This window comes from Ovis aries, chromosome 6 (genome assembly GCF_016772045.2).
Source record: "Ovis aries strain OAR_USU_Benz2616 breed Rambouillet chromosome 6, ARS-UI_Ramb_v3.0, whole genome shotgun sequence".
Lineage (NCBI taxonomy): Eukaryota > Metazoa > Chordata > Mammalia > Artiodactyla > Bovidae > Ovis > Ovis aries.
In genome coordinates, this window is record NC_056059.1 from 88,197,335 (window position 1) to 88,214,452 (window position 17,118).

Sequence of the window (17,118 nt, forward strand, 5' to 3'; positions counted from 1 at the left end):
CTGTGCGACCCCATAGACGGCAGCCCGCTAGGCTCCCCCATCCCTGGGATTCTCCAGGCAAGAACACAGGAGTGGCTTGCCATTTCCGTCTCCAGTGCATGAAAGTGAAAAGTAAAAGTGAAGTCGCTCAGTCGTGCTCGACTCTTAGCGACCCCATGGACTGCAGCCCACCATGCTCCTCTGTCCATGGGATTTTCCAGGCAAGAATACTGGAGTGGGCTGCCATTGCCTCCTCCAGTTCAGTCACTCAGTCGTGTCCAACTCTTTGCAGCCCCATGGACTGCAAAAGCTCCTCTGTAGAGCCTTTTTGTAGACTGCCAAGCTCCTCTGTCCATGGGATTCTCCAGCAAGAATACCAGAGTGGGTAATCATTTCCTACTCCAGGGGATCTTCCTGACTCACGGGTCTAACCCAGGTCTCCAGCATCCCCCACACTGGCAGGTGGATCCTTAACCACTATTCCACCTGGGCAGCCCATTTAATCCTAGTGTACCTTATTTAATCAGAAAAATTAATATCTATATTTTGATTAAAATTTATCCCCATTTTTGTGATAATTTCTGATTTTCCTTAATGTGGTAAAGGGTACAAACACATTTTTATAGTTCTCATAATAGACCAATGAATGGCCCTTCAGAATAGTTAAAACAATGATTATTTTCATAATGAAAGTATATGAAGGTGCTCCCATTCAGTACTGTATATTAAATCATTTTCCTCTTTGTTAACTGAATAGGCAAAAAATTGTTATTTTAATTGCTATTTATTTGATAAATAGTAAAGATTAATTTTCCTAAGTTTATTGGTCACTTGTATTTTGTCCACCATGCATTGTATGTTCATGTCAGATCCTCTTTATTTTATTGTTATACATATTCTTTTTTTCATGTAATCCAAGCAATAGAAATATTAATCCTTTTATAATAAACTTTGTAAGTGTATTCTCAGCTTTTTATGTGATCTTTACTTTTCTAGCAAAGCACTCTTTTTTATAAATACTTTTTCTTGACTTTCATGTAGTTTTTACAGGATTGTATCAATTACACATGGCTCCCTGGGGTCACTCTAATATTATTGGCGAAGCCCTGCAAGAAGGCTCTGAGGCCAGACACCTGTGATGCTGGAGAAGGATGCAATGTAATTACATATGAGTAAAATAGAGCTTCTGATCACCAACCAATCAAACTTAAAATAATCTAAATAAAATTTGATTGATATGTATTTTCCTACAAAATTATCTAACCTATGGAACAGAATGAGAGTCCAGAAATAAACCCACATAAATTTGGGTAATTAACTTGTAACATAGATGAAAAGGGAACTTAATGGAGAATGGACATTGCTTTCAACAAATGGTGCTGGACACTGGTGGCTTAAAAAATGTGTGTGCAAGTCCTTTGACACTTTCTCTCTCTCAAGAAGTGGAGCTGAATTCTTCTCTCCTTCAGTGGATCCTGGACCAGTGGCTTGCTTCTAGCAAACAGCAGCAGATGTGAAAGGATGTCATTTCTAAGGTTAGGTTAAAAAGACTGACTTCTGTCTTGGTTGCATTCTCACTTCCTGGATCATTTGAATCACTCACTTCTGGAAGACAGCTGTCATGTGAGAAGGACACTTTAGCATCCTATTTAAGCATCCATGTGAAGAAGCTTGGGAGCAGTCTTCCAAGGGCTTTCAACTGCCATGTGACTGAACTGGGAACTGAGAAGATTCTCTCCAGTGGAGCCCTAAGGTGACTATAGCCTCATCTGAGAGCATCCTCATGAGATACCCTGAGCTAGAACTAGTCATGGAAGCTATTCCCAGATTCCTGACCCAGAGAAACTATGAGATAATAATGTTGCTTGTGTTCAGCCACCAAGTTTGGGGTGATCTGTTATATAAGAATAGATAATGTATGGATATCCATGTACAAAACTAAGACCCTAATGCAGACAAAGTGTGTATAAAATTAGCTTAAATGGTTAATAAAATTAAAATGGTTAAATGTAAAACTATAAAAGTTACAATAAAAAGAAGAAAACGAATTTTGATCCTGGATCAAGAAAAAAGAAAAAACAACCATATATAATAAGAACGTCTTGATCCATAAAAGGAAAAATTGATAAATTGGACTTCAATAAAGTTAAAATATTTTTCTTTATGGAGAACACTGCTAGGAGAAGGAAAAGAAACTACATATTAGAAGAGAATATCTGAAAAATCACATTTCATAGAGGATTTATATATTGAGTATATGTAAAAAAACTGAAAAGTTAAAAAGAAAAATGCAACCTACTTTAACAATGGACAAAAGATCTGAACAGACACTTTATCAAGCAGAAATAATTTTCAAATGAAAAAAGATTTGAAATTTAGTGAGATGATTTATTTTAGCTTAGTATAATATTTTTATAGGGAATCCAATAAATATTGGTTTGGTATGCAGAATCTAACAATATATTTCAAGTCAAAATGATCACTTCTGCTTTCATTCATGAGGAAGTAACAGAGTTGCCTTCCTGATATTAAAAATAATAAAACTAGATACAATATTTGAGAGAATTTTTTTTCTTGCAATGAATAACATGGCAAATGATAATGATCTCCATGAGGAGAAGTACTGGCTTCTGGACAGGGCCAGGTCTGGACCTTGGTATGGAGAGCAGGAACCCAAGCCAAGTCAGTGTCTCACTGAGCTGAGGAGTGGGGAGTTTGGGGCTTTCAGAGACACGGGCGCTAAAGAAAAGAGGGCTTCAGAGAGGGTGGTCCAGAAAGCTGCATGGGTTTTCTACATAGAGGACTGGCCTGTGCTTGCCCAGGCCAAGAAACCATGCTATCTACCAACGAGCGGCTGCCATGGGGCTGGGAGCAGGACAGAGGTGCCTCAGGACAGGCAGGGATGAGGGCCCTTGGTGCTCTCATGGCCTCCCCAGCACTTCAGACATGCAGTTATGGCCCCAGAAAGCCGAGACATAAGAATAAGAAAAAAATTGAAACAGATCAACCCTCAGAAAGGAAAACCGAGCCTCCAAGATCAGTGGAAACTGACAATAAATTAACTGCCAGACAGAATAAAACCCAGTGCTTTTAAGGAAGGCAAGGTAAACTAAAGGCCTGACAGCTCACCATCTCTAATGCTCAGTGTACAATAAAAAAAGTATAAGAAGTATGACAATGTGAACTATAATCAAGGAAAAAAAAAAGAGCCCACAAAATCAGGCAATATGAAGTCTCAGGACTTAGAGGAAAAGTTGGACATAGTGAAAATATATGGACATCTCAGCAGAAAAGTGGAAATTATAAGAAAAGAAAAAAAAAAAGGAAATTCTAGAAAACAAAGTACACTATCTGACATGAAAACTTTACTGTATGGGCTCAGTGGCAGACTGGAGACCACATAAGACAGTAAAAGAATTTGAACACAGTTCAATAGAAATTAGCCAATCTGAAGGACAGAGAAAAGACAGCGATTACAAAAGGATGAACACAGTTCATAAGTCTTGTGAACCAACTCCAACTGTTTTAACATACATGTAAGTGAGTCCCAGGAATAGAAAGAGAGAGATGGGGGAAAAATAAACTTGAAGACGTATGGAAAATTTACCTCAATTTAGTGAAAAACATCAATCTATAGAGCCACGATACTTGGTGACCCCCAAGCAGGATACATACAAAGAACATCACAAACTAAGCATGCTTCAGTCAAATTACAAACCGTCCAAGACAAAAAGATAAGGAGAAAATTGTAAAATGCAGCCAGAGAATACTGACACACTAAATGCACAGCAGCAACCTAAATGAAGCTTGCTAACTGCTGCTGCTAAGTCGCTTCAGTCGTGTCCGACTCTGTGCGACGCCGTAGACGGCAGCCCACCAGGCTCCCCGTCCCTGGGATTCTCCAGGCAAGAACACTGGAGTGGTTACTTCTCATCATAAACAATGGATTCGAGCAGACAAATGTTATATAAATGAGTCAATGATGGCTCCTGTATATTGGCCCCTAGGTCGCTTATTTATACAAAGCAAGTTCAGACTGATTAGCTCAAAAGTCCACTGGCACCAAACTCGGATTTTCACATAGCCAATTGTTTCAAGTGGAGCCCAAACAAGTAGATTTCTAACCATCTAGAAGAGAAGGGGGAGACAGAGGATGAGATGGTTGGATGGCTTCATTGACTCAATGGACATGCGTTTGAGTGAACTCCAGGAGATAGTGAAGGACAGGGAAACCTGGTTTTCTGCAGTCCATGGGGTCACAAAGAGTCAGACATGACTGAGCAACTGAAGAACAGAGCCTGTTTGCTTTGCATACCCTTATGAAACTGGACCCCAAATCCACTAATTATAAATAAGACTTTGTGGTTATCAGGATCCCAAGCTGCTGCTGCTGCTGCCTTTGGAAGCTCTCCAACCTGGAGTCTCCCCGCTGTGCTGCTAGGCAACATCACCTGGACACATAATCTCCTCTTGAGTTTCCCTTCCTCCAAAAGTTCCTTTGCCCTTGTCTTCTTCCTGAAGGTGGCCTCACATGCAAACCTGCTAAGGCATCACCTGAACAATATGTTTGGGTGCCACCTCATAGTCATATCTCTCCTAGATGAAACCCCAAATTCCTGGACCTCTCTACAATGATAGAAAAACATATTTAAAGTGCTGAGAAAAAAACAAACAAGCTAGCCACTTCCAATTTTATTTCTAGTGAAGATATCCTTTAAGAATAGAGTGACATAAAGATGTTTTCCAAGAATTGAAAGCAGAGAGAGTAACTTGCTAGCATGCATACCCATAGCACAAGAAATGTTAAAGGAAGTTCATTATATCAAAAGTGAAGGGTACTAAATAGAAAATCAGATTTACCAGGAAAAATGAAGAGCATCAACAATGCTAAATATGTGAGTAAATATAAAAATCTATTTTTTCTTTCCTTGTCTTTAAAAGATAACCGATTACTAAAATCAAAGATAATAATACTGTATTTCATTTATAATGTATATATAATAAAAGATACGACAAACTTCCCCAAAGAATAAAGAGCAAGGATAAATGGAATTATTAAAAACAAGCAAGTAAATAAAATTAATTCTAATTAATTATATTAAATATTTAATTATAAAATTAATTGTAATTGAGATAGATTAATTATAAAAATACAAAGTAAAACAACTACACAGTAAGCCTGCAATGCCACATACCAAAACAATAACAGGATCATGTAAAGGTCCATCGGTGTGAAGAGTTTCAATGTCATCTTCAATGTTATAATCCCATTCCACACCAAGATCTATGAAGGTCTTTGACTTGGCTTCCTCCCCTTTGCCATTTAAAATATAGTGGCCTGTAGCCTGATTCTTAATTGCTAAGGAAAGAAAGATGAGTAACCAGCATACATTTTATCTTATTACAGCTTTGAAGATTCACAGTTAAGTCTCTCGCCTATAAACGAAAGACTGTATTTATGCGTATCAAAGCAATTAAAATGAGTGTTACTTCTGATAGGACTCATACTTCATTCAGTAGGCATTCAAAATTCTCAAGAAGCCTTCCTAACCAGTTAAAAATAGTGGCAAGATGGTGATATAGAAAATAAAAATTAACAAATATTCCCATTCGAAAACACTGCCAAAGCAGTCAACACTTTCTAACTCATTCATCCCATACATTTCCTCAGGAAGCTGGAAATATTTTTAAAATAATGGCTTATTCTACAACAAGTAATACAAATGATTTATACTAGGACAGCATACAACATAATGCCTTTTTTATTTTATTTTATTTTTACTGTGTAGCTCTTTCAAGTTAAGTCAAAATATTAGAGGTACTCAAAACAGTTGAACTAATTTTTAGGCCAACAAGTAATTAGTCCTGACAATTATAAAATTCTAAAGTCCTATTACCTACTAAAATGGTCAGGAAAAGCTCTTTACTGGTGACAGAAATTGTAATATATTACAGATTTACTATATATTACTAAATAAAATGCTTTCTCTAATGAATAAAAATAACAAATGGGATTTTAAAGTTTGGAGGTATGTTAGCATTTAATGATATTAGAAAATAAAATTTCAAAATTTATTACTATTACTAAAAATGTGTAGAAAACATGAGTAATTTTAGTTAAATACATTTATTTCTCTTGAGATTTTAAACTAATTTTTCCAAAGATAATAATCTGAATTCCAGAATAAAAAGTAGGGAATTCCAATTATGGGATAAAGGACTGCAGCTAGACAGTGGAGACTGTTTTGGAATCTAGTCGTAAATATATTTTAAATACTAGTAGGACTATTTTGGAATCTAATAGTAAATATATTTTAAATACTGAGAAAAAATTCCATGTAACACTATAAAAAAAACCCAATACATTTTGAAGTTACATGTATTTAGAAAAGCAATTTACTATGTATTTTCACAGGTTTGACAGATGTGTCAGTTTCAGAAATCTTAGTGATTTAACGGCTCAAGGAATATGTGAAAGCTGTGTTTACATTTGTGCATTTACTTTAAATATAAACTCCTCTAGAATGACATTTCTACATGATCTTCTAATATAGAAAGGAGGAAAAAAATCTTCTTTTGGAAATTATAAACAGGATAATTTGCAGATAATAAAAAGAAAGCATGCAGAAAACGAATCTGCATGTGCCAGTCAAACTGGACACATAACAGATATCAGGACACTTTTTACTGGACTAGCACAACCTGGATGTGGTTGGTTTTCAGTCAAAGAACTTAAAATGCACTAAAAGAAGAGGCATACAGTATGGCATCAACCAAAATATCAGAATTAATTTGTCAACAAATATGGCAAATTTTTCTGATATTATTCCTTAATTTAGTGCATTTTATTAATATTTTACTTTTTCTCATCTCCCAATAACAGAATAAAAATGTGTAACAAATTCACACTTACCAAATTATTTTTTCCTTCATGTCCTAATGAACCAAATCAGGTTTCACCAGAAATTAAAACTCTAGTTGTGAATATTTCTTATTATAAAGAAAGAATAGTTGGGAGAAATGACCAACGCAAACCAGGTAATGATGACTTTATACACAATGTTGAACCTTGCAGACCTATGCGTGTACATAGATATAGATACCTATGCGTATACATGGACACAGATACACACATACACATGTATCTATATCTCTGCATCATTTCTTTGACATTTCTACATTTCAGTGTATGTTAAAGCACAGCCAGCAGACAGAAACACTTACCAAGAACATGAGGGGAAGCCTCGTCTTCTTGGATTAACACATGTCTAGCACCAGGGGGTATATCAAACATCTTAAGGTACCCTTTGCATGTGTAGTAAATATTGGAGGAAGCAAAGAAGAAAACAAAAGCAACAACCTTGGTTAGTCAGGCATTACGTTCTTACGGCTCCTGCGTGCAGAAGAAGGCATCCATAAACCGAAAAAAGCAGTTTCAGAAATTAACTTCAAAGCACTGGCAGATTTTGTGACATCTGGCACAGGATCAGAGGCATATTTTTCTTTATAATTATCAAGTTGACAAAAAATTAATTTTGTTTCTAACCCACTAGTCACTTCTTTTGTATTGACCTACAAATTGTGGCACCAATAATTCAGGCAAATATAACAGTATACTCTTCTGTGTCCCTCCATGCGACTTTAGCTTTTTAAATTATCCTTTTGAACAGTGGCTCATTTATAGTGTGATTAGTTGGTGAATTTCTTGAGGTATTTTATTGGTCTATATATTATTTTAAAAGTCTAAGTGGCAAGTAGAGATAGCTAAACTTCTAATTAATGAAATAGCTTCAGATTTAAAAGCCTGCTCTATTCTAAAGAAATTACAAAAGAAAAACCTGTGAGTAGTTTTCATTTTTATCGTGATTAGCAACTACTTTTAAGGCTTTACACAGTTATAAATGGCAATGTTGTAAAATATATTTTGTAGATTGGTTGGAAAACATCTGCAAGTTATGTCACACAGTAACTTTACACTGATCCTAAGTTCAACCTTCTAATTGAGAAACTACAAACCAAAATGCTAAATAGGTTGTCTTAGGTTTTAAGGTCCTATTGTCCTGTATAATAAACCTTCCTAGTATTATCACATGTCCTAAAAGTTATCTTAACTGAACTGAAAAATTATCTTAAGATCATTTAGAATTAAGGTCCTAACTATAAATCAACAATAGTCAGGGGAAATAGAGAAACCAAAATGTTTCTTCTCATTTCCATCAAAAATGAATATAGGAAGATTATGCAACTTATACCTTCATTACATTATGAAACCTATAACTCATACATTGTAACTATTGACAGAAATCCAGTTATAAATACAAAATTGCTGGTGGAGTCAGAAAGAAATCTGTTTTTTGGTCATTTCTATATGGACAATGATTACCTATAGGTAGATTTACCTGACTTTTTAAATAATATTTATTAGTGTCTTAACTAAGTGGAGTGGTCATTTTGGGGTCAGGGTTTTCAGCACCTGAGCCTGGGTGATAATCAGTACATGAAACGTACCATGTTTGCCTGAGTATCAGCAGCTGGAAGTAATGTGGTTAAGATACCAAGGGTAGCAAAACAGCTTGATGCCATTTATGGATGCCCATCTTTCTGCAGTTTGCTACAACTTACCCAATACATTTTTAGCTTCCCTTGTTTCAGCAAGAGAAACACTACGAGCTCCTTTGGGTAAAGTGAAGGCTCCTCTTGTCTTCCCTTAAATAGAACGTCTTTAATTAGTAGAGAGTTCATTTATCCAAGTCTTGCTGTTTCATTGACTATGCTATAAGCTTTGTATAATTTTATTAGGTAACATATAAAATATGTTTCATAATCATATATATTGAAGTCAAAATGCAGTTATAACAGTTAGCTAATGCCAATAAACTGTTAATAGTCAATGAAAGTAAGACTAAGCATGAACGAGAAATGATATAGGTGATTTGAAGTCGAATACTTGCAGATTTCATTTTCCAGCAACTTGAGTTCTTTATGGCATCTCTTGCTTAAATTTTTCCCTGTTGGAAAAGGTTAATTAGTCTATTGAATAACTATGATGATAGTATTAGTGCAAAAAAATAGATGTTAGATTATCTTGGAACAGTCTGAAAGCTTTCCTCTCTTCTTCTGAACTTAATTTGGAGGTTTAGCATAATTTTTGAGGTATCTGAAAAAAAAAAGTACTACTACCTTTTATTACACATAATATAGAGAGGACAACAATGGTAAAAACCATTTTGTTTACATTTATTCACTCTGGAAATAAGAAAAAATAATTATTTTATACCAAAATGAATAATTCATAACTGCAATAAAGCACAGTAAATTATTTCACATTAAGATGGAGAAAATCATGTTACTCTACTAAATGCATATAATTTATGTATATAATTCTAATTTTGTTTGCTTTATTAAAATAATACCATCAGCCAGAAATGGCAATATTTGCTTTTTACAATTTTCAAAGTACAAACTGTAGTAAATTATCGCAGAGGAATAGCAAAGATATCAGTAACTAGAGTAGGGCATACCTAAGGAAAACACATTAGAATATAGTCACCTACTTCTGCCTAAATATATCACCTACTTCTGTCCTAAATATATCAAACAGCAAAGCTGATATGTGTAGAAATGGCTTGAGGTGGGTGACTGGGGGATAATGGGAGTAAAAAGAACTAAGAGAATTATTGCATTTGGATAAAGACTAGTTTTTTCTTTTATATACAGTTTCTTATTTTTCTAAAAGGAAAAATTACTGCAATGACAATGTGTTCAATGTAAACCAAATCTTTGTCTTTGTTTTATCTTGTTTTCTATTATTCTGTAAGAGACTATATCTTGGACGTAAGAGAAGCTTTTCAAGGGAAGCTTCACACTGAATTAATCTTTAAATGTTGAATTCTTACAAACTTTTGTTCAATAAATGTTTGTTGAATAACTGAATAATAATTGTTCCAAACTTAAAGAAATCATTCAGTAATCCATGTTTGTATCTAAATCTTTTGTGAAAATTCCAATGTATAATTATGAAAATACTAATAATGCTGCATATTATTTGTTGCTTTGGTTCCATCTAATGAACCTTTACCATATGCCAAAGTCCAGGCCATTGACTGTGTAACAAGCACAGAAATTCAAACCATAAGCAATTATACCTCAGGTTATTTTTTGTTGTATGTACCTCAAACTTGTTTAATATAAAATTATAAATATTAACTGAAATATGAACCCAAGATTTATAGTTTTATAAATAGGATAAACTTGTTCACTTTTAAAAGAAGCAAAGTGACTGTAATATTTTAAAAGCTGTATTTAAAGTTTTGAATATTTTTAACTTCTGATCAGTAATTTATGTCAAACAAAACATTCAAAATAAGCATTAATTCTAATAATTAGGTCTAATACATTTTATTAAAAACATAAAATTAAACAGAACATATTTTAATGAATGACTATAATTGATATTGGTTTCTTTTATTCCTTATCTAAATTTAGTAGATAGGTTTTCATCATGGATGCCATAGAGTATGGATTGGCAAAGCTATTTCAATAATTTCTTAAAAGGCAATCTGGATGAAAATAAATCAGCAGCTAATTGTGTGTGTGTGTGTTTATAGAGAAAATGGTGCATTCCTAAAAGAAGTCTCAAAAAAGGCAAATCATGGATACTGAATTCATGAGAACCTCATCTTACCAAGCTTCCTGGGTGTCCTGGTAAATGTCCCCTTTACAGTTCGACAATGGGAATTATCTCCTCCACAGACACCACACTTATCCTCAACCTTGTTAGAACCGATTTCTTTATCACAGCCCACTTTCTGGGGAGAGAAGATATTAGATGTAGCTCATTTTAACGTGCCAAGCAAGTAAAGGTCAACATACTGGAGCATGATACACCATTTGTTCCATCATGAGCCCACAGCCAGGCACCAAACTCCCTCTCTAACTCTAATTTTTAATATCTTGGTCTTTTAAAGAACTATTATGAAATCAAATGACTTGCACTCTGGGTAATTATAAAGGATAAATTTCCCTCAGTCTGATGAAGTGCTTCTATCATATGTAGTCAATCATCAAACATTTATTGAACACAGATATTGTAGCTGATGCTGAGGAGACAAAAATTAAGATGTGGATGTGTTTTTCCCTGGTTGCCTTCATATTTATAAAGAAGAAAATCAAAATAGAGAATTGTCCATTAGTACAAAGTTTACAAGTTGGTAAGGGATGTGAGACAAAACATCACCAATGATGAGATTTTCAAAGTAACTTGAAGGAACAGAGGGTGCAGAAGGCAATTCAAGAATGCAAAGGGATTCAAACAAAGCCAAGGAAGTCATCCATTTGTGGAAAGTGGGTTCAAAACAATTGCTCTCCTTGTTTGTTTTAGTGGTTAAGTCATGTCCAACTCTTTTGCTACCCCATGAACTGAAGTCTGCCAGGCCCCTCTGTTCATGGGATTTCCCAGGCAAGAATACTAGAGTGGGTTGCCATTTTCTTCTCCAGGTGATCTTCCCAACCCAGGGATTGAACCTGTGTCTCCTGCATTGGCAGGCAGATTCTGTACCATCGAGTCACCACGGAAGTCCAACTGGGGTGGATTTTTAATGTGAATGGCTGTTGGGTAATGATGATTCTGCACTTGTAAGTTTGAGATGAGAGTGAGCAGAGAAAATGATGCCACATATATACTCAATGCACTCCCAGATACTGTGGGAGGTGAAAGATGAACAAAACACAGATTCTGCTTTCAGGGAAATTTTAGTTCAACTATGAGGCATTGCATATTGGAGATTCTTTTATATTAACACCTTAGTTGTACCTAGGTCCAAAGGAATCAAGCAGCGGCAACATGTTCAGTTAATGAGATAATTCCTTATCATTTAAACGTGTGAACATGGACAAGAAATAAATGGCATAAAAAAAGGCTGAATGGACAAAAAGCTTTTGCATCTTCACTAGTACTTTTGTTCTGATGTGGAATTTAGTGTTTAAAGTTAGAATTAATTGGAAGGTAAGACAGGGAGAAAAAGAAGTTTTTTAAGATGATAAAGCACATCTTGCATTGAATTAAAAAAAAAAAAAAAGACTTTGCATTGTACTAGTGGATGGCTAGGATAAAATACTCAAAGCAAAGGCATGGTTCCAGTTGTATTCCCAGCCCTGAGGCCTCCGGAACCCCCTGAAATGCATTTGACTGGAAATGAGAAAAACGAATTAAATATTGAAAAATTTTCTCCAGTGACCAGTTTAATTTTATTAAGTGAAATTTCTTCCAAATTTAGTTGAGCTATTGAACTATTCATAGACTGTCATTGTAATGTGATCTCACATAAGAAAGAGTTAAAGGAAAATTCTGAAAATACGCCGATGAATGAGAAGAGAAGGAGAAGGACACAATACTAGAGGAAGCTTCGGTGGAAGCAACCTGAACTCACCACACACTCTCCACGCACACATATGCTGTACGGGTCTTTGTAGGAACAGCGCGTTCCGTCGTGCACCAGCTGTTTCATGTAAGCAACATCTCCAGTCTCTTTGGATTGACAGTAAAGGTGGCATCTTTTCTTGGCTGTATAAGATGGAAGATTAAGTCAACTATTTATGCAAAATGGTATATTTGAATAGTATAGTTTATTTTTAAAATATACAGTTTCAACATGGCTTCCTGGAAACAAATTGTATAGATAAATAAAGAGTGGTGGGGGAAGTACGCATACTTGGCATATTTATTTTAACCAGGGTGACCCTATGATTTGTCATCTAAACTGGGATAATTCAGATAGTGAAAAGGAGCTCTATTAATGACATAGAAAGGGATGGAAGTGAAAGTGTTAGTTGCTCAGTCATGTCTGATTCTTTGTGACCCTATGGACTGTAGCCTGCCAGGCTCCTTTGTCCATGGAATTCTCCAGGCAAGAATATTGGTATGGGTTGCCATTCTCTTCTCCAGGGATCTTCCCGACCCAAAGGCAGAACCCGGATTTTCTGCAGAGCAGGCAGATTCTTTACCATCTGAGCCACTAGCAGAGCCCCTAACAATATGAATTGGTATGACTGGTCCCATACAACCCAGGCTCTCTGGCTACCCTAGATTTAGCCAGGGTTATTCAATAAATTTCATTCAAAATCAATTTAGTTTTAGTGACGCTTAGAGCACTGAAAAGGTTTCTCTTTTGTTTGACACAGTGGCCTAGTACAGTTTTTGCTTCTTGTAGGATGTCATTAATTAAATCTAATTTATGTGACTCATTTTCCTCAAATTAATCAAAATAATGCATTGCAATTCTGAATTCTTCCACATGTGCATCTTTGCTTTAAAACAGGCTTAAACTGAACTCAGCAGTGTATTCACCCAAATAAGACATATGTCAAGAAGTTCCCATCTGAACAGATTTAACTGAAAAGTCGGGGCTAAAGAGTGAAACATGATAGGGGAATTTCCCAGTGTATTTCTTAATAACTAATGTATGGTTATGAAGTGCCTTTTGTTATTCAGTAATGCTCTTTGTCTTGTTCCTGACTTGATTGTAAAATAACTGTATTTTCTCTAGTTGTTCAGAAAAGAAAGATCACAATATTCCAGAAGCATTTCCCAGCAGAGGGATTTCAGTTGCACGAGGAAACTCAGCATCTCTCCCAGGCATTGCTTTCCACTCATCTTTTCAATAGTGATGGTGGCTGTATTGCCTGCCAGGAACTATTCCATAATTCTCACCTCTCTAGAGAAAGGAGTGTATTAGCCTTATTCTTGGAAACCCAGGAGGACTCACCCCTATAAGCACCAAGTTTCCTAAATTGCCAAGTGGGGATCAAGAGTCCAAGGGATTGTGTGTTGGCAAAGCTTAAGCTCTAAGTAACTGTCCACACAGCAGGAGAAGCGTGGGTGTCTACTCACAGTCGGGATGTTCATATGGCAACCAGTGGTGTTTGGTATTCTGGTATTCAAAGTGGGAGTTACGCTGTTGGCACTGCTGAGCTCTGAAGTCCTCAAAGTGTTTTTGGCATTCTTCTGTATTACAAAGCTGGTACTCAAAATTAACACCAGGACAATCCTGACCACCATTGATGGGCCTAAAGAAAAGACAACATTGAGAAAGGCCTTTTGGCTCTGGTCCAGTGGCTGAAGCTTACAGGCACAGTGCTGGAGGGCAAAAAGCCAGAGCTTCTGAGCTGCCAGCCCAGTGAATGGACCCATACTTCCTAATTTCAATCCCTTTTCCAAAGCACTGTCCTCTCCCTGCTAGGGTTTGCTGGAGGGAAGTCCCAAACTCAAATCAGTATATTTTAAAACAGTGTATTCTTTCAAATGGTATGTTTTAAATGCACAAAAAAAGTGTATAAAGAATCAACCAACAGGCATATGGTCTCAGGAAAATTATATATTTTTATCATGCATAAAACATGTATTTGCAACCCAAAGACACATTAATCATGGCTCTATGCCTGTTTCTTAATACATCCAATGTAAACAATAATCCTATCTTCCTTAGAGAAAAATTGTGAGGATTAAATGAGTTACTGTGTTTAAAACACTTAAAAAAGAGTGTGGCACGTGGTGAGCCCTTGCTGTTCTTACTACTATAATCTTTATTGTTTTTGTTGCTTCTGTGAATATTGCTATCATCTCTTCCTGTGCAACAGATGGTGTAACCCTCGGTCTTTGTACAAAGATGTGCTCAGAGCCATCCTGCTGCCAGACAAAGAAAACAGGTGTCAAATGTTAAACCCTGCACAAGGAAGACTGTCCTAATAAGTCTGATAGTTCAGTGTTTTTGTTTTTTTTTTTCCTGCAGAAAATAAGATTCGCTAAGCACACAACAGGGGTTCCAAAATTTTCTCTGGGAGGACAAACGGATAACTTTTCCCCCACCAGTTCCTTGGTCTTTCTTTCACCGCCTTTGCAGCTCAGCTCTGAAGCACTCCTCTCCTGACTCTGAAGTGAGGGAGCCTCTGTGGTTAGTGCTGCTTCTGCCGATAGGCCTGTGCTTCCTAGAGCAGGTCTCACAGCCTTGGTGCCTAGTCCTAAGGACACAGTGATCTGCTTTCCCTGCTCAGGTCCAGAGCCTCCTAAACAGCAATTTCTTTAACAATCTCTAACCTTAATCATGGACTACTCTTCCCTGGATGGCTTAGTGGGGATTTACCCAAAATAGACACTTAAGTGCTCAGTTCACACGGTCTGTGTTTTACGCGTACTTTGTGAAACTGAACACTAATGGCATAATATTGAGGCATTTTCTGGTCTGTCCCCAAGTGAAGTGCATGATAGGAGTTACACTCACGCTGGATTATTGCACTGGCGTGTTCTGAACCGCACACCAGTTCCACATGTCCGGGAACAGGAGCCAAATTTGGTCCAGGATCCCCAGTTGCCATCTTGTTTTTGCTGATTAGCATTCTTCCACATGCAATGGCCTTTATAGCACCACTTAGGAAAATGACAAAAGCAATTATGAAATTTTGTGCTCATGCTAAAATTGAAGCCGTTATACAAGGACCACCAAGTGAAAGACTTCCTTTCTTTTTTACTTCTTTTTCCGGTGAAAATACACTTAACATCATCCCAAAGTAATTATAACAATATGGGGACCTACACATACTGGGTAATTTGGACTTGCATTATTAAATATAAAATTAAAATAAAAGGTAACATTAATTGAGACAAGTTTTTAAATGACCCATTTATCAGTGAGTATCAAACATCATAATCAATAAGGAGATCTGAGCACTTAATTTGCCCAGTTGGTGCTAGTCTACCCTTCATCCCTTGTTATCCATATTATTGGAATTTTTTAAGGGCAATAGGCTCCCCTTTAAATAATGACAGGAAGTTATATGCCTTAACTTCAAAAACAATTAATATAGCATATCTAAAACATATATAGCTTTCATAATGATTCTAAGAAATAGATAGGTCAGATATATTATCTTTACCTTTCAGATGAGGAAATTGGGGCCCAGAAAGGACCATGGATAGTGTGATACCCTCTGACCAGAAGAACTAAGTGAGGAATACTAAAACACAGATGCTGTAGAGACATAGAGCTTATAGTACCCAACACATAGCAGATGCTCAAAAGGCTTTAGTTCTTTTTCTTTTAACATTTTGATTCATGTTTTTATTCTACACACAATAAAAGTGTTTCTTAAAACTTAACTTTGGGAAATTTAAACATAACACAAATATATTTAGGGAAATTGGATGTCCAGATTTGGTTTAGAGGATATCTTCTGCATAAAGCAAAAATGAATTAACTCATTGTTGCTTTTGTTTTTTCAGTCATTAAGCTATATTATCAAATTTTCCAAAAGCAACATGCCATATGTTATGAGTTTAGCGTAATTCCTAACAGTTTAAACATGAATAATGACAGATTTTATTATTACTATTATGTGTGCCATTCTGATAGCAAGTACAGTTTATACACATTTGAAATAGAGCTTTAAAGGGCTTTAAAAGAACTAAAAACTATATAAATTTTCTTTGCCAGGTTTTGGTCCTATCTACAATATCTTATTTCCAAACTAGTCAAAGCCCTTCAACGTGAGTTCTCAACATGCCTTTGTCTCGGTTTTGTGATCTTTCCCCTCATGAGTAGTGAAGCTTGGCACTGGGCCAGTTTCTGAGCATTGAATCCTTACTACACAACTTGAGATTGAAAACTTCTGGGCATCTTTCCCCAAGGAGCAGGGCCAAATCTTCTAAGTTCACATGACTTTATTTCTGGACAACTTTCACAAGAAGTGTGATGCCAGCAAGTAAATCAAATCCCATTAGAGCCCAGACACTCCGCTGAGCAGCCGCTTCCTATTCTATCAGTCGGGGGCTGAACAGTGGTCTCAAAGATGCCAAGTCCTAATCTTTAAAATCTGTAAATGCCATCTTATTTGGAAAACAGCCTTTGCTCACGTAATTACATAAGAATTTTTAGATGGGGAGATTACCCTGGATTATTCAGGTGAACCCTAAATGCCATCACATGTATCCTTATAAGAGAGGGGCAGAGGGAAACACACGCAGAGGAGAAGGGGGCAGTCTGGGCACAAAGGCAGAGATTAGAGTGGCACAGCCAGAAGTCAAGGAACCCAGGCAGCCACCAGAAGCTGGAAGAGCCAAGAACAGGTTGTCCACAAGAGCCTCTGAGG

The 17,118-nt window shown here is 36.3% G+C and overlaps 1 protein-coding gene across 1 annotated transcript in view; it reads right to left on the reverse strand.

The window, feature by feature from the left end:
* The window catches only part of ADAMTS3 (ADAM metallopeptidase with thrombospondin type 1 motif 3), a 291,428-nt gene that overhangs the window by 16,246 nt on the left and 258,064 nt on the right, over nt 1-17,118 (reverse strand). The window contains exons 12-17 of the mRNA XM_042251505.1: nt 15,255-15,400; nt 13,868-14,043; nt 12,408-12,541; nt 10,664-10,787; nt 7,204-7,284; nt 5,175-5,338 (exon numbers count right to left, since the gene is read on the reverse strand). Coding sequence (XP_042107439.1) covers nt 5,175-5,338; nt 7,204-7,284; nt 10,664-10,787; nt 12,408-12,541; nt 13,868-14,043; nt 15,255-15,400 — 825 coding nt within the window. The remainder of the gene's footprint in view (nt 1-5,174; nt 5,339-7,203; nt 7,285-10,663; nt 10,788-12,407; nt 12,542-13,867; nt 14,044-15,254; nt 15,401-17,118) is intronic.